The sequence below is a fragment of the Oryx dammah genome, unplaced genomic scaffold (genome assembly GCF_014754425.2).
Source record: "Oryx dammah isolate SB20612 unplaced genomic scaffold, SCBI_Odam_1.1 HiC_scaffold_25, whole genome shotgun sequence".
Taxonomy (NCBI): domain Eukaryota; kingdom Metazoa; phylum Chordata; class Mammalia; order Artiodactyla; family Bovidae; genus Oryx; species Oryx dammah.
Genome location: NW_024070209.1, coordinates 84315508 through 84338778, shown reverse-complemented (window position 1 = coordinate 84338778; position 23271 = coordinate 84315508). Strand labels below are relative to the sequence as shown.

The window sequence follows — 23271 nt, the reverse complement described above, 5'->3', positions numbered from 1 at the left end:
AGAATTACTGCAGGGGCTCTACATACGTGATGTCATGGAATTCTTGTGACTGCCTTGGGCTTTCCTGTCTCCTATTAGCAAAGTGTTTAGTGAAGTGAAGGTTCCATTGTCACAGTCCTATTCAGGATCTTCTGACTACAAAGCTAGGGGGCATCATTCATTCAGTTGCTCAGCAAACATTCTGCAAGTACCTTTTATGCGTCTGCTACAGATTTGCTGTCAAACCTTCCCACCTTCCAGTTAGATTAACCCATCTATCCCAGTGGCCTGTGATGTTTTTAGGTGATTGCTTATGGAAGCCTGATGGCATCCAAATGAGAGAGATCTAGTGGCGTGCGCTCTGGTTTTTCTATCCCTGTGGTCCGAGCTAATCTGGCAGTAAACGTCTGGGAAGCATTTGGGGATTAGCACAGGTCAAAGGGCCTGTGGTTACTTAGTCCAAATGGAATAATTTCATGAGCATTTATAATCCAGCAGAGTAGACAAAGTGCAGAGGGCCACTGGATTTCCCAGACCCACGGAAGTTGGTTATTGTTCCATATTTTTACCCATAAGGGAGTACCATGGGCCTCTGGTGATTAATATCCTGGTCTTTGACAGTGGATGGCTTTTACCTTCATTAACAAGCTAAAAAAGGTGGGGGCACTATTTGAAGAAATAGAGTGTGGGAGTGATGGTTATCTTTCTCTTTCTGCTTATCTCCATCTGCCCTTGGATCCTGGAGACCCAGGTCCTCATCCTATTTTTGCATTTACTCCTCTCTGTGACCTTAGATTGGTCCCTTCCCCTTGGCCTCAAGTTCCTCATCCTTTTCTTGTCCTGACTCTCTTGCCCTGGCTCTAAGGTCTTCCTGAGTTCAAACACTCAAGTATGTGCCACTTTGAATATTCTCATATACACCTCACTGAAAGATATACACCTGACTCCAACAAGATACTGACAGAGATATCCTTTTTGGCCTTCAGTGTTCTATCTTCCTTGGAGTTCTAATAACTAACTAAAAAAATACGAGGTATTATTTAGTGACCTATTTAAGAACCTTCCGTGGTGGCTCAGTGGTAAAGAATCCATCTGCAGGGCAGGAGACAAGGGAGACACAGGTTTGATCCCTGGGTTGGGAAGATCCCCTGGAGGAGGAAATGACAACCCACTCCAGTATTCATGCCTGAGAAATCCCATGGACAAAGGAATCTGGCGGGCTACAATCCGTGGGGTCACAAAGAGTTGGACACCACTGAGCGACTGAACACGTACACATGGAATAAGGTTATCTTTCAACACTTAATTCTCTCTGCAGGTTGGAGAGGTGAGTATTAGCATGTCATTGGGTAGATGAGGGGTCTGAAGTGTAGCTGGAGAAGTCTCAAAGTTACAGACACAAAAGAGCAGAAGACCCATTCTCTGTTAAGTCAACTCTCAAGAAATTCATTTGGCCACCACAGGGATTCAGGACAATCAATGCCCTCTCTCATGGGGATCCTCAATTTTAAGCATCATCTTTGATGCTTTGTCTCTGTAGAGAGGAATTGCAGGCATATTGACTAGGATGTAGGGTGGTAGCCCGTCAGGTCCTAGCACAGCCGTGGTAGATATAGATGCGCCAAGTGGGTCCGAGTAGACTGGATGTTCCCGGGTCACAGGCTATGGGAGCAGAAGTCTGCGTTAGAGATACTGTGCTTCAACCTGTTTGTTTTGCCATCAGCGAGCAGAGCCCCAGAGGTGAGTGAGGGTGCTTGTCCAAGAGTCCACAGCTGTTCTGGAAGCAAATATGGGCTGAATCTGTTGGGAAGATCCCCTGGAGAAGGGAAAGGCTACCCACTCCAGTATTCTGGCCTGGAGAATTCCATGGACTGTATAGTCCATGGGGTTGCAAAGAGTTGGACACGACTCAGCGACTTTCACTTTCACCGACCTCCCGTTTGATGGTGCAAACTTCTCCCCCAGGACTGCTTGTCCTTTATTGGGGATATGTGTAAGATAATTCGTGTGTGATGGCAAAGCCAGAGTCCTTGATGTCCCAGGGTCCGAGGAAGAAACGGTCACACGTAGGAAACTATGATGCTTGGTCTGGAGTTACGTTTGGCTTATGCAGAAGAGTGTGACCCTTTCTAGAAAGAACTAGAAAGAAGTATCTGGTATGAATGTGAAGCTAGGACACCACAGAAGACGGTGGTGTCACGCTCAAAGGTGATGTCAACGTTCAGTCCTGAGGTGGGGGTGGGGGGATGAATTGAGCCATTGGGATTGATATGTATATACACTGTTGATATTATGTATAAAATAGATAACTGATGTGATCCATTGTATAGCACATGGAACTCTGAATGGAAAGGAAATCCAAAGAGGGGATATGTGTATGTGTATACCTGCCTCCCTGTGCTGCACAGCAGAAACTAACACAACACTGTAAAGCAAATCTACACCAACCAAAATTAATTTTAGAAAAAGCTCAATCCTTTTTAACTTTGAAGAGCATTTTCCTTCTGAAAAAGACAGTGTAAGGCATCTAAGAAGCTGGCCATCGTCTGTTGCCACCGTATCTGAGAACCTGAGTCCGAGCAGCCCTGCCCTGCAAGGGGCCATAGAAAAAGGAGACCCCTTGCCCCAGGCCATAAGTGAGGCAATGGGCCGCACAGCAATAGGTGACCTTGCTCAAGGTCCCACAGTCAGTCTGATGATGGAGGCAGCCTAGAAATCCTGTCATTTCCTTCCAGAGCTCTTTCTCTGCCCTGATCCCCAGGGAAGCCCCAGTGGATTTGCTTTGAGAAGGTTGCTTTCCTTTTCAAGGACATCTTTCTTACACATTTTCATCAGTGGCGATAGAACCTTTCTCATTATCACCCAACCATCAACTTTTGATAAAAGATGAATAATGCTTAGCAGCCTTCTTTCATCTTGTTTGGGCTTTAACCTCTCCATTTTGGACTGTAATGCTGGTTTTGTCACTCAGGATAGTCTAGTTCCCAGGGGCCACTGAGTTTCATGGCAGTCTCTTCGTTGGCCTGCATGGTGGCTATATGGAGACCACTGCTGTATTTCCGAGAGGCACAGGAGCCAGGGGCTCTGGGATCTCTTCTGGGCCTTGCTGCTTGCAGCCTTTACTTCTGGTCCAAATCAATTGGACCTAATGAATAGGCATTTCAATAGGACGAAAACTTTCTCCTCTCATAACAATGTGGAGGTATGAGAAACAACGAGTTGGATGTGAAAGGCTTTGAAAAGTTAAAACAGTGGAATCTGGGTCTGTTTTCTGATTATTAAGGCATTGGTTCTGTGATGCCCGGGGTGGGGGTTGCATAGAAGAGATCTTAGGAAGCACTGCTTTATTAAGCTTCAAGCCACCAGATATCTCTTTTGCACTCATCAGCATCAGTCTCCCTCTCTCTTTCTCTCTCAAGGATGTGCTTTTTGTTCTTTGATAATCTTGAAAGTGATCAAAGGGGAAAGCATTACATAGTGAAATTGGCTGATGCAAAGAGCCGACTCATTGGAAAAGACCCTGATGCTGGGAAAGATTGAGGAAAGGAGGAGAAGGGGATGACAGGATGAGAGGTTGAATGGCATCACTGACTCAATGAACACGAGTTTGAGCAAACTCCAGGAGATAGTGAAGGACAGGGAAGGCGCATGCCGCAGTCCATGGGGTTGCAAAGAGTGACCAACAGGTGGTTCAGAGAGAGACATGACTCTGGGTTGACTTCTTATGCACAGATTTTCCATTCTAAACCGTCTGTAACTCTCAAGCCCCTGGCCATCCATGGAAACATGCTTAATAGAACTGTCATCACCGTTAAGTCCAGCTTCCTACAAGTGATTTTGCACACATTATACATGGATGACACCTGATATTCTGTGAAGACTTGATGCTAGGGTGCCTTCTGCCTCTGTGTTGAATCCGCAGCACCTCAGATTCTTCTGCTCCTGTTTTATTTGTTTACTGTCACTTTATTTACTTATTGGCTGCGCTGGGTCTTTGTTGCTGCTGGGCTGCTCTTTTGTTTATTTTTGCAATGCACAGGCTTCTCATTGCAGTGGCTTCTCTTGTTGCAGAGCATGGCCTCTAGGCTCATGGCTACAGTAACTGTAGCATGCAGGTTCGGTATTTGTGGTGCTGAGCTTGGTTGCTTCTCGGCAAGTGGAATATTCCCAGACCAGGGATCGATCCCTTGTCCTCTGCATTGGCAGGCAGATTTTTATACACTGTACCATCAAGGAAGTCCTATTTATTCTATCTATTTGAACTAGATTCAAATTCTGACTCTACCACTTGTTAACTACCTGATTAAGTCATTTCATACTTCTGTGCTGCACTTTCTTCAAAGCAGAAATAATAGTTGCATCCCTAGAGGGTGGTTATGAGAGTTAGATGATCCTGTGACTCACAGGCAGGGCAGGTGCTCACAGTCAGTAGCTGGTCCGAGAGTCATCCATGGGGCTTCCCAGGTGGCGCTAGTGGTAAAGAACCTGCCTACTAATGCAGGAGATGTAAGAGATGTGGGTTTAGTCCCCGGGTTGGGAAGATCCCCTGGGGAAGGAAATGACAGCCTGCTCCAGTATTCTTGCCTGAAAGAGTCCATGGACAGAGGAGCCTGGAGGGCTACAGTCCATGGGGTCACAAAGAGTCAGACACGATTGAGCACACCAACTACTTAGAGTCATTGATAAAATGATACCCTTATGGGAGCGCTTCCCTGGTAGCTCAGTTGATAAAGAATCAGCCTGCAATGCAGGAGACCCCAGTTTGATTCCTGGCTCGGGAAGATCTGATAGAGAAGGGATAGGCTACCCACTCCAGTGTTCTTGGGTTTCCTTGGTGGCTCAGCTGGTAAAGAATCTGTCTGCAACTCTTTGGGGCTCTGCCTGCAATCCCCTGGGTTGGGAAATCCCCTGGAGAAGGGAATGGCTACCCACTCCAGTATTCTGACCTGGAGAATTCCATGGACTATCTAGTCCATGGGGTCGCAAAGAGTTGGACATGACTGAGTGACTTTCACTCACTTTATGGGAGAGCAGTTCCCAGAGAATGGAAAATGTAGCAACCATGTCCTTGAAGGTTGAGCCCTTGGGATAGAAAGGTTAGATTTTAGCCACATCCTCCCCTCTCCTTTGTTTAATTATAATCACTGGATGCGTATTAGGAGGGCAACTGACAGGTCAAGTACATATGGTGTGGAACCTGCTGCTCAGAAGGGCTAGGCGGTTCACAAGCAGTCGGAAAGGGAAGGTGGACGAGGGCACTGGCAGGGTGGGAGAGAAGGGCTGATTCCACCCCTCCAGGCCTGGACCAGCCACTGTGCTCCCACCCCTGTTTTGCTGCCTCTCCTCTGGGCCGGGATGTTTCTTTAGGGCTGAGCCTCAGCCACACTGTTTGTGTTTTGAGGAAGTTAAAGACCTACCCTAACTGAACTCGCCCTGGACACACCCTTTGCATCCCCAGTTCCTGCAGTAAAATCTGAGATGGTCTGTGTGTAGTAAAATGTAGTAAATGTGATGTAGTAAAATCTGAGTAGGATTGAGGCCTCTAATCTGAGAAAGAGCAGTGCCTGAAGCCCCAGAGGCTGCACCCGTGTTCTCCAGCCCCTCTCATCCTGCTCTGGGATTAAAGGGGTCTCCTGGTCAGGTCTTCTCCTTGAGGCCCCGGATTTCAATCCCAGCCTCTAAGGGTCAAGGCTGAGTGCTCCACTGGAGTTCATCCCTCTCTGGATTCCAGTCTGTTTCTCTTGCACTTCTTCATCAGTTTAACGTTGACAAGTTACCTGACGTCTTCTGCACCACTGGCTCATCATAACGGGAAGACTTTGCTCATGAAATTAAATGAATTAACGAAAGTGAACCTGTTGCTTGGCGCACAGTCGGATATCAGCTGCTCTTAACCTCTCCTGGACTTGATTCATGTCTGGGCCTCTGGGTGACAGCTGGCCAGCCTGGTCAGCTGGATAGCTGACCTAGAACTTGAAGAGCACTTTAAGCTGCTGCAAGCTGCAGCTGCAGGGGGCCCCCTGAAGCATGTAGGGGTGGGGGAACATGGTGCCTGCAACAGTCCCCATTTGCCAGCCGAATCTTGCCTGTCCCTTGGAACAGGGCTCCTTGCCACCCTCCCTCCCCAGCCCCAGCTCCCTGCTGCCAACCACAATTCGGTGTTGACATCTTTTGCCCAGAAATACCCCTATGTGAACGAGACGGCTTCTGAACATGTTTCTTCTTCGGTTTGAAGATCTTTATCTCTTGACGTCACAGGTCTCATTTCCTCTGCTTTGTGGAAGCTGATCAGCGCCTGCTTCTGCCGGAGGGGAACTAGGACCCTGTGTAAGAACCCGGGGGGTGGGGGGCGGTGTTTCCCTGGAACAAAAGCCCTCTTCAGGGCCACCGGGGGACTTGCACCTCCCTGCAGGGGGAAGGCCTCTTCCCTGCCACACCAGACGAGGCCAGTGCTCCCTTCTCCAGGCAGGTGTTAGTATGTATATTAGTTCTCCCTTTAGATCTTTAAGGTTCTTCTTGCCTCCAGAGATGCTCCCATATCTAATAAAGTACAGAGGGCAAGGCATTGGAGTCCTGGAGACCAGACTCTGCTTTCTTTCATTAATAGCAATATATATTAAGTTGTGGGCTTCCCTGATGACTCATGTGGTAAAGAACCTGCATGCATGCAGGAGACTCAGCTTTGATCCCTGGGTTGGGAAGATCCCCTGGAGGAGGAAATGGCAGCCCACTCCAGTATTCTTGCCTGGAGAATTTCACAGAGGAGCCTGGAGGGATACAGTCCATGGGGTTGCAAAAGAGTCGGACACGACTGAGCTTGTACTCCCACGCATCCATTAGTTGTAGGTTTGTTGAATTTTAGGAAAATTGCCATTCTGCTTTAAAGGCGATGGAGCTCCTGGAATTCTCTTGTTCGTGTTGACCCCTTGGATGTAATCAGACACTGTCCATCCTTTGGGAAAGCTCCTCCCACTTCATTCTTCTCAGGTCGTGTCAGGAGCACTCACACTTGGATCTGTTACAGCGTATTTCCTGCTCTCCTCTTACTATCCGTGAGCATCTCCAGACTGTCCTCATCTCCTCCTAGCCTAGGAGCTCACTGAGGTCGGAGGCTGTCTCTTGTGCACTGTTCCTGGAGCCTGGTGGGCATTGAGTGAATGAGAATTCCTTTTATGGACCAGGAGCAAGCTCAGATTGGATTCTCATGTCAGAGCGAGAGAGGCAGGGAGTGTATTCATTTAATGATCATCTCAGTCATTGCCCAGGTGGGAACCCAGAAAGACTGAGACTTATGAATCTCCCTTGTAGACACCTTTTTTAAAAACTTTATTTTTTACTGAAATACAGTTGAATTATAATGTTGTATCATTGTAGACGGGCTTCCCTGGTAGCTCAGACAGTAAAGAATATGCCTGCATTGTGGGAGACCTGGGTTCCATCCCTGGGTTGGAAGCTCCCCTGGAGAAGGGAATGGACCCACTCCACTATTCTTGCCTGGAGAATCCCATGGACAGAGGAGCCTGGCGAGCTACCACGGACTGGACCATGGCTGCAGCCTATGGTCACAAAGAGTCGGACACGACTGAGCAACTAACACTTATTCTTTCATCATCGTAGACACCTTTTAAAGAGAACTGTTTTCAAAGGTCCACGTCAAGTAACAGATAAACCATCATTCCCATTCTGATTTAATGATTTATGCAAAAGTGACATTTACTTAAGACACCATTATTTATGTCGTGGTGGGTGTCTTTTTATTTATGAAGGGCTTCAGGTCTTGATTAGAGGGGAGGGCTTCCTCAAGGTTCTGTGCTTAGAGATAGACTAAATAGTAGATATTTTTCAGCAGGGTTTCTGACTAGGGTATTGGGGCTTAATAAATTAGCTGACGGGCTAGACTGGGAACCACAGGCAAGTGGAGCAGAGAGCACAGTGGTGAGATTTTTTTGATTCCTCCATTTGGCCTTTTGCCCTTGGCCTGCCTTCGCTGACATGGGTTGGGGATAATGAATGTAGAGTATCCACCACAGATATACTTCAGGGACTTAGGATACCTGTCATTACTGCTCTCCATAATCCTCTGTAGCTTTGAGCCTCATATTCCAACAATCTGGAGATTTGTTTATTTGTTCAACAAATATTTATGGAGTACAAAGTATTATACGTGCCTGGCACTAGTCTAGGTGCTGGAGATACTGAAATACTGGATGAAACAGAAGCCCTGCTCTCACGGGACTTACATTTTAGTGAAATAATATCTAGGATCCACCATGTACCAGGCCCTGTTCTAATCAAAACACATAAATGAACGAATTTTATCCAAATTAATTACTATAATTATTTATTTATTTACTCTTTTTTTATTGGAAGATAACTGCTTTACAATGCCATGGTGGTGTCTGCCATACATCAACTCAAATGAATCATAATGTTATGTGTATATATATGTATATATATATATACCCCCTCGCTGCAGAGCCTCCCTCCCTCTAGGGGAAGGAGAGGGTAGAACAAATTGAGAGAGTAACATTGACATAATATACACTATCCTTGTAAAATAGATAATTAGCAGAAAGCTGCTGTATATCACAGGAAGCCCATTCTGGTCCTCTGTGATGACCTAGAAGGGTAGAATTACTGTATTTAAATCAAGTTATTTGATTTAAATCAAGCTATTTGATTTGAGGTCCTGCTATGTTTATCACCATTATACAGATGAGGAAATTGCACCCTGGGGTTATACAGCCAATCAGTGTAAATCTGGGGGTGGTACCCAGAGAGAGAGACCTGGCTCCCAAGCTTAAGTTCTCAAATGCCACATTAGCTACAGAAGCTGAATGCCAGGTAAAGTGCCACCCTTGTACTGGACCCATAGAAGGAATTTTCTTATACAGTTAGGCAACAAGTGAACCCACAAGGACTTGGCTGACTGGAGTCTAAGTGAAGCTCAGTCTTCGGTTTTCTCGGAGCAGTCTTGGCAGAGGTAGACTCAGCCACCAGTTAAGCAAACCTCACAGGCAGTCCTTGTACATCCTGCTCTTCCACTTTATGGAGTGGGTTTAGGTTCCTCTGCAGGACTCTAAGCCTGGGTCCATTTATCTTTTCATCCCTCATGCCTAGCCCAGGACTTAGCATTATACATACTTAGTGAATGCATGACAGTTGACCCAGTGGGGATATGACTAGCCCCATATATCCTGGAGTCATAAATATTATAAGAAAACCCCCCTAAATATACTGATGGTAGAAGAGAGTGGATGGAAACACATTTCAAGCATCCCTTAGCCAGTGCTCTTGGGAATTTCTCTAAACCATGGACGAATCCAGTCTCTCTGAAATTTCTCTGGATTCTAGATATTGCAGTTGTTAAGCAAAGTCATGCCTAGATGCCTTGAGTGCGAGACAACATGTTGGAGCTGAGGGCGTTGGACACATGGGGCTCACACTGTCTTGCAAACGTGTATTAAGCACCTGTCATGGCACTACTTGCGGTGCTCAGTATTGGGGATGCAAGATTTAATAGCAGAGAGTCCTCACCTAGTGGAAGACAGTACAGTGGTTATTTTTAACACCACATCTGAGAGGAAGGGTGTGCATTAGAGAGCTATCTGGGAGCAGGAAGAGGATATTCCAACAATGGAGTGGGCTGTAGAGAAGGACTGCGTCAGGGAGGAGCTGAGCTCCTCACAGGGTAGTTCTGAGAGATGCAGGAGGGAAGGGGAAGGGTCCAGAAAGTGTCAGCAGTGGGTAAGGAGGGACTGCTCAGGAGGGTATTGTGAGGTGGGGCTGGAGATGAAGGTGAAGAGAGGTCTAGGGCTTGGCCTCACGTCTGGGACCTTGAGGACTTCCCAGGTGCCACAGTGGTAGAGAATCTCCTGCCAATGCAGGAGACTTGGGTTTGATCACTGGGTCAGGAAGATCCCCTGGAGAAGGAAAAGGCAACCCACTTTTGCTGGAGAATTCCATGGACAGAGGAGCCTGGTGGGCTACAGTTCATGGGTTGAAAGAGAGTTGGATATGAGCACACACAGACAGGCTGGGACCTTGAACTTGATCTGAAACTCAGCAGGAGCCATTTAAAGTTTTGTCTAGACAGGGCAGGGACCAGTCAGGTTGTGATTCTGGACATGCGTGTGAAAGACAGACTTCAGGATGCTGAAGCTGAATCATGACCCAGGCCATGGGATTGAGAGGGAGGGCTAAGCGGATTGAAATCCAGCCCTCTTACCTTTACAGATAAAGAAATCAGGAAGGGAAGGCCCTTCCCCAAAGTTCTATAAGGTGTAAGTGACACAACCAAGAGCAGAACTCAGACTTCTGACTCCCTGAATTTGTTCAGTTTCTGCCTAGACCACGTGGGGAAGCCACAAGTCAAACCCCCGACCCGGGTGGCCCAGTGTGTGAACCAGCTGGGCCAGGTTAACAGCACTGCTGGGGGTGGGGATGGAGGGGTTGGAGGGACTGGCCTGAACCTTGCCCCACCCCACCAATGAGGTATGGAGAGGAATGTTCTGGGCCCTGAATCATCCTGGGCAAAAAAGGCAGGAGCAGCACCTAGAGGTGCCTGGCTCTCCCTGGAAGGATCTGGGCTAGGTGAGCAAACGGGGCAGTGTGGTCCAGCATGGAGTGAGATGGCCGCCTGGGAAGCTTTCCTGAGAGGTACAGTTGATTGACTTGGGTTCGAGGGAACCTCGGGGATCCAAGTCTCGGCACAGAGCAGTGAGAGGTGGATAGAGTTTCGACGAGGAGTCCCAGCTGCACCACCTCCCTTGGAGTTCCTGGCTGTTCTTATGACAATGGAAGGCAGGCTGCCTGGGTGTGGGGTCCTCCTGCGGGGCGGGGGTGGGGTTGCAGGAAAGTCTTGGAGGTGGAATGGCTTCCCTGTCCCCACCATGGCCCTGACGAGTCGGGCACGGACGTGCACCTGCATGTAGGTTTCAAGGGCTTTTGCATCCTGGCTGGGTAGCCGGTGTCGTGGAAACACCTGTCTGCTAGAGTCGGCTTGGGTTCCCCCTCCCAACTGTGCTGTTTCTCAGCAGGTGGCTTTATCTTTCCAACTGCAAATTTCTCTGTATAACAAGTGCAGAGTGTGGGATGGTGTTGTCAGGCAATCGGAGGATATACTGCCTTCTGGAACTTACCAGACCTCCCCTGGGTCCCCTTGCCGTTTGACTTCTCTTACCCCACCCTGAGTGGCTCCCTTACTGTTTGCCTGCTGTTCTCTGGCTAATTTGTGAGCAGCTCGACCTAAAGTGCTGGCTCTCTTCCCTGAGTCAGCGGGACCTGGGGCATCAGTGGCGCTCAGAGGTGACTGCTGGAAAGATCCATACACACAGGAAGCAGAGGCTCTGAGCAGTGATGATTTATTGGGCAGTTTAGTGGCCTGTGGAGTCCCCGTGGTGCCTGCCAGGCTAGCACAATGCAGCTCATGCTGCTGGGGTGGGTGCGTGGGTGGAGCCTTCCTCCGGCCTCCCAGCAGTAATTCCAGCTGGGACCCTGGCCTGACACCTGGATTGGCAGCCAAGGGTAGCTTTGCAGCAGCGGCCAGAGCAAGGTCAGGCCTGGCTGCAGCTAACCTTTCGCCCTTGATCCTTCTCCTGTTTGGACCCACCCCACAGAATGGCCTTTGGTGACTTCTGGATTCCACTGACCTCAGGCCCCCGGACTTCCCATCCAGGCCAAGCCCACTTGGTCTGGCTGAACTCCCAGCCTGACCCCACCCTGGCCCACCCTGTCCTGATCTCTTCCTGTTGGGAGCCCAGGGTGGGGTTCAGGGTTTAAAAGCCAAGCCTGATTGGCTTGTGTACGCCTTTTTTTCATATTTTGGGTGAAGCACATGGAAGTTGAAAACCTGGGTTTAAATCCCAGCTCAGCCACTCACTAGCCAGGTGGTCTTGGACAAGTCACATCTGCTTTCTGTACCTCAGCTTTTCATCTAGTAAATGGGCAGGTCCCACCACCACCATCCACTTCATGAGCTATAGGACTTAGATTGTGAATTGTAATGGTTTTGTACGTGACCCAGTGCTAAATAAACCTGGGGCCATATCTGTCTCCATAAACCCAGGGTCTTCCTTTAAAAATTATTTTGTCTTTTGTTGTTCAGTCTGACTCTCTGTGACCCCACGGACTGCAGCATGCTGTTTCCCTGTCCTTTACCATCTCCTGGAGCTTGCTCAAACTCATGTCCATCGAGTCAATGATGCCATCCAGCCATCTCGTCCTGTGTCGTCCCCTTCTACTCCCGCCTTCAGTCTTTCTGAGCATCAGGGTCTTTTCCAATGAGTCAGTTCTTCCCATCAGGTGGCCAAAGTATTGGAGCTTCAGCTTTAGCATCAGTCCTGCCAGTGAATATTCAGGATTGATTTCCTTTAGGACAGACTGGTTGGACCTCCTCGCTGTCCAAGGGACTCTCAAGAGTCTTCTCCAATGCCACAGTGTGAAAGCATCAATTCTACTGTGCTTAACCTTCTTTACACTGAGTAAATCTGTGATATTGGCACCAGGGTGTCTTTTGGAGGGGCACTGTCATTAGAATCCTCATGATGTGGATCAGAGCTCAGTTGTTTCAGTTACTCCGTGTGTGACCTAAAACATTTCATTCTCTGTGCCTCAGTTTCCTTAATCCTTAGGAAGTTGGCACCTATCATAATATTTGCCTTTCAGTTTTGTTATGAAAAATAGACATGCAGATCGAAAATAATCTCAGTGTTTTGTAGCTGTTCAATTCGTGGTTGCTATTGTTGTTACTAGTATATAAATACTACATTAGTGTCAGGATGTTAGATAAGAAAGGTTGCAGTCCCTATAGCTTAAGAGTTAAAGGAAAGTTATAAAATCAGGAAACTTGAAGCTGGAAGAGCCCTTTGTGGGCCATGTACGATTGGTTCTCGGGCTTCTCAGGTGGCACAGTGGTAAGGAACTCACCTGCCACTTCAGGAAACACAGGTTTGATCCCTGGGTTGGGAAGATCCCCTGGAAGAGGAAGGGGCAAACACTTCCATGGACAGAGGAGCCTGGCAGGCTGCAGTCCATGGGGTCACAAGAGAGTGAGACATGACTGAGCGCACACACACACGCACACGCACACACACACGCACATCACGCACGCACACGCACGCAGGCACGCACACACACCACTGGTTCTCATTTTGTAGAAGAGAAACTGAAGCTGAGGTCGATTTAGTGACCCAGAGAGAGCCACTCAAGCCTCCGGGAAGCGTGGGTAGGACATCGGGTCAGGGTCAGAGCTTTCAAGGCTGGTGTGGCTGCTCCGTGGGGGTGGGGCGTGGGACCTCATGCACCCTGCTGGTTTTGGCTTCCTCACCTGGCTCAGCCTCTGAGGACGTAGCCCTGGTGCTGGGCTGGGCCTGCTCCTTCAACACAGGCTGCCCCCCTGTAAGCCTTGTTCATTCAGAGGTTGCAAGCAAAGCAGGCTTTTCCCGCCTACGCCATGGACAGGATGCCGAATGCACACAGAGATGGCAGCTTGTTGGCCAGATCAACCCTCCCTGGGGCCCGTGACTCAGGGCTCCCTCCTCCAAGAAGCTGCAGGAGATAACCACTCTCATTGGCAGCCCTTTGGTCACACAGATCTCTACCATTCTCCATATTCTCCATGTGCCATCTCTAGTCTTAGCCACCTCCACAAAGCCCATTCTGATCAACTTGGTACTGAATAATGTGAGCAGGAGTGAGCTAGGCACATATTTGTGGGAAGAACATTCTAGGCAAGAGGGAAAAAAAAAAGTGCAAAGGCCCAGGAAGGAATGGGGCACAGAATTCACATCCATTTCATTCTGCCAGTGGCTTATTCATCTATCTTCCCTCTAGGCTTTGGGGCTGAAGGAGGCGGGGGAGAGCTTATAAGAAGGTCAGTTAGAGTTTCCACCATTTTTTTGCAGATTTACTGTGCTAGGTTCTTTGATAGATACTGTACTTGCAGTGTTTCATTTACAACCTTCACAAAAACTGAGACTATGGGTGTGACTTGTCTGAATCTACAGTGCGTAGTTTCATTTGAATAACTCGGACCGTCACCGATGTTCCTGCTGAGTTTCATGAAAATTGATTTCTCTGCCTGGAAATTCCTAAAGCCCAGATTGATCAAGGGACCTCAGAAGCTGAATGATGGTTTTCATTCACTTCCTCCCACTCTGACAGGTGCCGGCGCTCTGCCAAGCCTTCCCGCAACATTCCTGAGAGGAGAGGGTGAGGCCCGCCCCCTGTGCCCAGGGTTGGGGAAGCTGAGCCCCAGAGACCTTCTGAAGGGCCCTGTAGTTGTGTCGTGCATCATCGGTGGGGACCAGAGTTGGAATTATAGCCCAGCTCGGGCCCGCGACCTGGGGGCACCCCGGAAGGTCCTTGTTTACAGATGTAATCCAGACGTCTTGCCTCGACCCTTGCCTGGGAGTGATGTAAACAAGTTCAGGATGTTCCCAGAGGCAGGCAAGGTCAGAAGAATGCCTGGACTGCTGCATTTCCTCCCCATCCTTTCCTCGGCTTCTTCCTACCCCGGGAGGATTCCTGCACGCTTGCGCAGAAGAAGCCGGCTGCCTGACCCTGGGGCGCATGCGTGCTGCCCGCCTTGAAGGCCTCTCGCTGACTCAGCCAACCTCGGTTGGTTTCCTCCGCCAGGTGCTCAGGTGATGGCGGCTGACCTGAGCTCCCAGTCCGGCAAGAGACGAGCACTCGGCCTTTAGCTAGCCTTCCCGCCAGAGGAGCTGACCTACCCTCTCTGAGCATTAGGTTCAGTGTCCACGCAAAGGAAGAATAATTCATGCCCTGGAAATTGACTTTCTATATTTTGAAGAGAAAATATATGTAGATACCCACTCACGCTTCAATGCATAGACGGTGTTTGGTATTTTGTACTTAGTATTTTTGCCTAAGCCGGAATTCGAACCCAGGTCTCTGGCTTTAAGACCCTGAACTGGCCTGGCTTCCTTGTGGCTGTGTCACCACAGGCCACACTGAACCCGATGTAGCCACAGCTCCAGACCCTCCCACCGGAGGCTCAGCCTCTGAAGGCAGGGGGATGAAGCGGCCCGTGGATCAACTTAGGGGCAACGGAAAGGCAGCAGCACGTGGGTGTTTTTTATTTCTATGTTAATAGCACTCAGATTCATGAGGTGTTTGCATGGCTTCCAAGCCCTCTTTTTGAGTCGGGGGAGGAGAGACGTGAACTCCGGGAAAGGGGTTAATTGACAAGATGGAGACCTTAGGCATGGGTCTTGTCTGTGATGTGGAGGAGTGTTCTAGAAGAGGGATGAGGATGAAAGTGGGGTCACTGTTGCTCGTAGGAGGGGGTGTGGGGATGATTGGGTGAAGGAGAAAGTCAGAATCTAGGGTTGTGACTCGGGAAGGAATGAGAATGAAAAATGGCTTTAGGGTTGGCTTAGCATGAGCTGCTTGAGGTAGTTAAGTCTGTCTTCGGAAAGAAGCCACAGCTCCCTCCCAGCCTTACTCCAAAGGCACCTGAGATATTGTACCAATAATTTATAAAGCTGGCCCTCCATATAGTCTTGACTTTTCCTCCACTTACTCCTAGGAAAATTTTCCTTCTTTACCCAGAGCAGGGGTCATTGTTCCTTTAAAGGTAGCACACAGATACTCCTGGGGTCTACAGCTTGACAGTCCCTTTCATTCTTGGATTGAGGGACTGAGTGTCTGTTGGGTGCCAGGTACAAAAAAAAAAAAAAAAAAAAAAAGTCTAGGGGCTGGAGTTACCTCAGGAAGCACAGGTGGTGTTTTTTATACTCAGAGTGACCAGCCACCTGCCCAAGGGCCCCTGGAGGTGGGGGATGAGGTGATGACCCTGAAATGACCACTGGAATCATAACACATAGAGTATACACACAGAACTGTAGACATGTAAATACCTACAGTTCCAACAGTTTGAGGTGGTAACAAAGGGGATATGGCATTGTGGTGTGGGAGTGCTCCTTTAGAACAGGAGGGTCAGGCAAGGTCTCTTTAATAGAGTACATTTGAAGGAAATGGCAACCCACTCCAGTACTCTTGCCTGGAAAATCCCATGGATGGAGAGCCTGGTGGGCTACAGTCCATGGGGTTGCAAAGAGTTTGACACGACTGAGAGACTTCACCACCAAGCAAAGACCTGCAAAAACTGAGTTTTGCAGAGACCATTCTGGACAAGGGGCTGGAGGCCCCTTGAGGGGTGTGTGCAGAGGCCCCAGGAAGGACTGTCGTTGGTTGGTATATGTGAAGAATGGTGCAGGGGCTGGAAGGGAGAGGCGCCGCTCGGCCGAAGCTTTGGTGAAGGTGGGCACCCACTTGAATGAGCTGAGATGGCATTGGAGGGTTTTGGCAGAGAAACCCAGCTCCAAACCCAAATGTGATTCCAAGTCTCATTCCACTGGACCATCACCCCTTGTCATACAGATGCGAGGGCTTATTATTATTATTTCCACTGGGATGATTATCCCCACAGCTACTCTGCTGCCCAGGCTGTGAACTTGAAGGTGGAGAGCCTGGTGGGTCCCGAAGCTGGGCAGGAGCAGCTGCTGGTGAGGATGGGGCAGGGGAACCTGTGGTGAGAACCCACCTGGGCCTGTGGTTTGTGCCCCGTCCTCTCCACCCCATGGGTTTTACCAGCTTACCTCCAGTCTTCAACCATCTAGTGGGACTGGTGTGAGTCAGCACCACCTGCCACCTTAGATTAGAAGAAGCAAAAGGAAGAAGAGATTTGCTTTTAATCCACTCAATTCCGGATCAGCACATCCAGACCCTTCCTATTTTTACAGATTGACTAAAGGGGGAAGAGAAGGGCACATACACTACAGATTATAAATAGAATATGGGCGAGCAGATAAAGAAGATGTGTTGCAACGTACTACATAGAAGCCCAGAATGTTAAAATTGGCAGAGACTTCAAGACTGTCTTGTCCAGATGGATACACAGCTGTGTGCATATATCAATACTTAATGCTACTGAACTGTAAACTTAAAATGGTGAAAATAGTAAATGGTATCATATATATTCAGTCAGTTCAGTTCAGTCACTTAGTCGTGTCCGGCTCTTTGCAACCCCATGGACTGCAGCACACCAGGCCTCCCTGTCCCGTCACCAACTCTCAGAGCTTGCTCAGACTCATGTCTGTTGAGTCAGTGATGCCATCCCACCATCTCATCCTCTGTCATCCCCTTCTCCTCCGCCTTCAGTCTTTCCCAGCATCAGAGTCTTTTCTAGTGAGTCAGTTCCTCAAATCAGGTGGCCAAAGTATTGGAGTTTCAGCTTCAACATCAGTCCTTCCAGTGAATATTCAGGATTGATTTCCTCCAGGATGGACTGGTTGGATCTACTTGCAGTCCAAGGGACTCTCAAGAGTCTTCTCTAACACCACAGTTCAAAAGCATCAATTCTTTGGTGCTCAGTTTTCTTTATTACATACATTATACCACAATTTTAAAAATCAAAATAATAATTTAAAAAGACTGTCCTGTTCAACACTCTGCTTTAAGGTTGAGAACAGAGTTTAGTGACTCACTCACAGCCACACAGCAGGTAAGAGATGTAGTCTGGCCTGGACTCTGCTCCCCTAGCTCCTGGTCTAGTACCTTTTCAGTGATCGCAGCTATGTTTCCTTGTTGATGGAAATGAGAACAAGGAAGAAGTCTGTCACCCTTTGGGCTTGGAAACTCCTGGACTTCAAATATGGCATTTGAGAATCCGTGCAGGGTTTTAGCTGACCTTATGCTCTACGCAGCTCCCAAAAGTTCTCCTTGGATTAATTTGAGCCTCACCTGCCTTCTATGGCTCTCTGAGGAGCTGCGGTAACAGTCCTGCAAAGCTAAGACCTACAGTTGGAGAAAGAAAGAGAAACAGTAGTGGATGGATCTGATCATAAACTCTGATTTAGGACTGAAGCCTTATTGTGGCCTCTCCAATTTTCCTATTCTCTCATTTGTGCCTCATGACACCTTAGGGCAACAGGGGCGATGCTTTGGTGGGCACTTTAGAGATGAAAGAAACAACGGATAGGAATGCCACTGACCTCCTAAGTGCTCATTGGTACCATCTGTGTGGTCCCAACCCCTAACTCCAGCCCCTCCTCCCTGCCTCAAGTTCCATGCATGGCATCATCTGTGTGATGGAATGGGATTAACTGAGTTGATGGGGCCTGAGAACTATGGGAACTTTGCAGTGGTGGCATTCTGGCCAGGAGAATGGAGGAGGGTGTTGGTTTTAGGCACTGAAAGGTAATAACACCTAACTTTGCACTCAGAGAGCAATGAGGCAGGGGCATAGGGATTCTTCAGAGGTCTCTGGGATAAGGAAGGAATGCAAAGCTAGGAGCTTGGGGGTACTGAGCATATATTTATTTGGTACTTAATGGTGATATCAAGCCCTTCTGTGTAACCCTGAGTGCTAGGCTCTGGAGACTGAGTTCAATGAGGGATTTCTATACCTCTCTTCTTCCCCATCATACCCAGGAGGGTCCTGCATTCATCAGTGAGCTCAGTGCTCCTTAACCGATGGGGAGAAGATTCACACACACACACACACACTCATGTACCCATGTGAGGCAGAATCACATATGTGTGGCCCAAGTGGAGAATCTAGGTAACCCAAGTAGCACGCATACTAGGTCCAGGACCAGACCCTAGGAGTGTGATGGGCGGGACAGAACACAGCTTCGACAGGAAATTTTGGGAAGAGGGTGGGCTTGGAACGAAGATGAGAATGTTGGCTTTGGAAGGACAAAGTGATGGAATGCATTTCTAGGGAACATTTTCTGGCTCTCCCTGTTTCCTAAGAGAGGCATTTTGGTGTGGAGAGAGCACCAGGTTGACTTAGGAAGACATGAGGTCAACTTTTCTGTTTCCCAACCAGATGGCTTTGGGTAAGTTACTTAAATTCTCTGAGCTTCCGTGTTCTTCTCTGTAAAATGGGTTAGGAAAATCCTCTACGTCTAAGTAAAGGAGTGTTGAAAGGAAGCAAAACTGTTGAATGAAAGATCCTGGCTCCTGTGTCGTATCATGTTAGCCACAAGTTTGCTGGAAGCTATGGACAGAGACAGTGTGAGTGTCCCAGCTGGTTGGATCTGAGTTCAAATCTTGTGACTCCCCATCATTACCCCTGTGTGACTTTTAAGCTCTTGTTCCTTCCTAAGTTGAGGCGGTAATAATCTATTTGTGATTTGTCTACCTGCTGAAGGTTTCAGTCCCCCAGTGGATCAAAAGTTTCAGGCAAATTCTTTGCCTCCTGGCTCCCCAGCTCTGGAACAGGGTCTCGTCACTTAAAAGGTGCCCAGTAAACAGTGTTTGGCTGGTCCAGTGAATGAATACGAGGCTTTGGAAACGTTCAAACGGAAGCTGCGACATAATGGTGGGATTCCAGGGGCTCAGAGCATCCTTACAAGCTCATGTTTTGCTCCTTTTCTTGCAGGACTCGGGTCAAGCTGGAAAGCCTGGAAGACGCCTACATCCTGCGGGGAGATGACGACTCGCTCTCCGACAAGCACGGCTGCCCAGCGTATGTCAGCCCGGAGATCTTGAACACCAATGGCAGCTATTCGGGCAAAGCAGCTGACGTGTGGAGCCTAGGAGTGATGCTCTACACCATGCTGGTTGGGCGGTACCCTTTCCATGACATTGAGCCCAGTTCCCTCTTCAGCAAGATCCGGCGTGGCCAGTTCAACATTCCAGAGACTCTGTCGCCCAAGGCCAAGTGCCTCATCCGGAGCATCCTGCGGCGGGAGCCCTCGGAGCGGCTGACCTCCCAGGAGATTCTGGACCATCCTTGGTTTTCTACAGATTTTAGCGTCTCGAATTCAGGATATGGTGCTAAGGAAGTGTCTGATCAGCTGGTGCCGGATGTCAACATGGAGGAGACCTTGGACCCTTTCTTTAACTGAGCTCATGCCCCAAGGGGACTTAGCAGGTACCAGAAGCAAGAGAGAGGGCAGCGGAGAGGAGTTCTTCCAGGGAACACGTATCGCCTGGCTTGGTAGCAAGAGGGACACGGACACTCAGGCTTCTTGGTTCAAAGAAGGAAAACCGTCAAGGAGCTGACTGAACATGTAGCATGGGGGCCAGAGATGCGGGATGGAGGTGGGCTCCAGGGTCCTGTCGGGTGGGCAGGAGCCCCCTGGAGCTTCTCTCGCCCGACGGAACCCCCCCAGGAGACCACGCTTGTCAGCTGGGCTGCTTCCGCCTATCCCCTTTTCCATTTTGTTCCAAATAGTTGCAAATCTTGATAGAATCAAAACTCTGCCTCAAACACACATCTTGGCATCGCACTGTTAGCATTTAACTTCTTGTCATGATTCAGGGAAGGTACCATTGGCCAAGGGTTTTTTTGTTTTTTATTTTCTTTTTAAACAAGCCAGCCACCTATCTGATAAGTCACGGGGTTCATTAAAAAAAATTCGGTGCACACAGACTGATGTGAAACCTGGGTGCTAAAACTAAAAGAAAATAAAAGTCCAGTTTGTGTCTCCTAATTGCACTCTTCAACTCATTTCTTCTAAATAAACTATTGAATATCTTGGTCAGGAAATGACACGTTTAGAGCTTTGCTCCCTGAAGTGGGGGGGGGGGACAAACCTGTCCTTTAACCCAGTATTCTGTTTTCTGTCAATTGGTTTGTGGCAGGAAGCTCTTAGAAGCCAAACTTTCAGATGCATCATTGCTATCATAGTTTAAAGAAAGAAAAATGAAAGGAAAAGAAAAATTCAACTCTTTAATTTTATTATTATTTTTTTTTCTGGTGAATGACGAGGGCTGCATCACAGGCATGCCTGTTTGCTGAGATGTTAGTGATGGAGTGAGATTCCAGATGCTGTTGGAGTCTGAAGCTCTTGTAACACTCTGATCTCAACTAAACATTTTGTCTTTGCTTTATTGGCAACTCATGAAATGAAGCAGGTTGTCCCACATGTATGAAATACAGGGCAGCTATTGCATTTTCTTTATGGAATATGATCCTTGTAGCTTGGGAGGCCCTCTGGTTTGGACAAAAACCCTCAGTTGAGACAAGCAGGAAGGAAAATAAGCTGAAAGCTAGGATGATATTAAAAAAAATAAAAATAAAAAACAAAAAATACAGCTCTCTATCCCCATATGCACCTTTGTATTTTTCAAGAACTCTTCTATTTATTAAGGAAAATGTCACATTGTGATGTATTAAGCCAGTACTTCAATTACGGGTTAACTTGGGTAACATGTTACATGCTGTAGTTAACATTTATATATATATTTTTTTCTTTGTTTGAGTATTTCTGTCCCTGAAATAACCTTTTATTTGGCTTTTCTAGATAGCTTTATTGATTTCGAGTGGCAAATGTTTTTCTTTTCTTTTTTTCTGTTATGGCTCTTCTATATTGCTGTATGATACAGAACTCTTTTGGCATCAATATTTGTGTTTCCAGTACCTCAGTTGTTCGGATTTTACTGCCTGTATATGTTTTGTGAAATGGTCATGTTTTTGGGTAGGTGACACGTGGACTCTAGTATGTAAATGTTACTTGAATCTGTGCTTCATTATAGTATGTGGCATGTATGTGCAGACCTTGGATGCTCTATTCCTACTTAGCAGGAGCCTGGCCTCCTTCCCAGGAGGGCGGCTTAACCATTCATCGTCAGGAGACAAGGAGGCCATGGATTTGCTCTGGATTCTATTTTGATAATAGGAGATAAAAAAGGAGAGAGGGTTTTTTACATTCTGAAGATGGGGCTGAGTCAAGAAGGACCTGTTTTTCTTCCCTCTCCCTTATTTTTTAAGTACCCTGTTGGAGGAAAGATTGGTGACATGCATGGTGGGAATCTGTGGCCTCTGGTGCTTTGTCCTGTATTCGGTTTAATGTTTTTGTCCTAATCTCTTCAATCAATAAAATTGTGCGTATTTAACTAAACTCGCGGGGTCTGGCAAATGATGATTTTTCTGCTGTCCGGAATTTGAGGCCCACCAGCCTCAAACTCTAACCTCCCACCAGCCAGGAACTCACCCATTCTCTTAGGTCAACAAACACTATCACTGTGTATACAAAGCAATATACATGGCGTGGGCATGTGCTGGCTGATTTAGGTGGAATATCTCACTGTATTCACACTTCCGGAGGCATGAGTTATGTCCCTATTACAGGTGAGGAAATCAACCCAGACAGTTTATATATAACCCGATGGGAAACCACCTTTAGGTGAGTGAGGAGTGAACCCCAAGTCCAGTGAATCCCAAGCTGGCTATGCTTTCTAAGATTTTAAAGCCCAGAGGTTCTTAGGGCAACTGTAAAAGTAACTGGAGGAGTGAGGCTTACCTCAGTCTCAAATAGTGCAGGATTCCACATGATTCCCCCCCAAAAAAAACAGTTTCCCCTGCAAACCTGATTGGAAATCATCAAGGAGGAGACCCACCTGGCTCCCAGAAGTGAATGTCCTGCCAGCAGCCTTTCTCCAGGTCAAAGATCCATGTTATCAGAGGGTTAGGGTTAGGGTTAGGGTTCTCAGAGATAGGTGGGCTCGCAGCAATCCTATGCACTGTAGATCTGATTTAAGACACGTACCTCCAGCCCAGAGAGGGTCAATTCAATCCTGAAGCGTTTAGTCAGTGCCTCTGTCATTTCCGTGCAGGTTGGGAAAACAGACATGGAAACAGACAGACAGTAGGCAGCATCGCATGGTGGGTAAACAGGTTCACGGCAGCCCTCAGGTTGGGCGCCCCACCTGACTACGGCTGTCAGTTTGTGCCCTGGAAGGGGTGGCCACTGAATCCGTCCAGAAGGACTTTGGGTATTGAAGGAAGAGAAACAGCACTACTATAAGCAGAGGGAACTGTGTGAGAGAAGAATCTAGTCCTCAGTGCCAAGCTATGGATGGAGTTCATCAAAGTCCTTGCAAAGGTGTGGTTTTGTGGCATTTGGAAGGACATATGGCAGAAGAGGAGGCTTTCTAGTTGGCTGGACCCATCTTCTAAATTCACAAAGTGCTTATCATCCAGTGCCATCACCTCTGTATCCCCAGCAGCACCTGGCCCTGTGCCTGGCACATGGTGAGTGTTCAGTAAACAATGGTTCATTGATGTTTAATTTGATCTTCCCGAGCCAGGGATCAAACTGGCGTCTCTTGGGTCTCCTGCATTGGCAGGGGGATTCTTTACCACTAGTGCCACCTGAGAAGCCCAAGCTGAGGGCCTCTATATGCTGCTAAATTTCTTTCCTGCCCTTCTAAGGGGTGCCTCATTAGAAAACAGCCTTTGCAAGGACTGGAGCCCACCAGAAGTGGCTTTTGCTAGGACCCAGAAAGGCTGATCCAAATTCTTTGCTCTTTCAC

General features: G+C 48.0%; 1 protein-coding gene across 1 annotated transcript in view; it reads left to right on the top strand.

Annotated features, from left to right (window-relative positions):
- Positions 1 to 21857, top strand: part of TRIB2 (tribbles pseudokinase 2) — a 29469-nt gene extending 7612 nt beyond the window's left edge. Inside the window, exon 4 of the mRNA XM_040224774.1 lies at positions 19391 to 21857. Coding sequence (XP_040080708.1) covers positions 19391 to 19859 — 469 coding nt within the window. The 3' untranslated portion in view covers positions 19860 to 21857. The remainder of the gene's footprint in view (positions 1 to 19390) is intronic.
- Positions 21858 to 23271: the final 1414 nt, after the last annotated feature.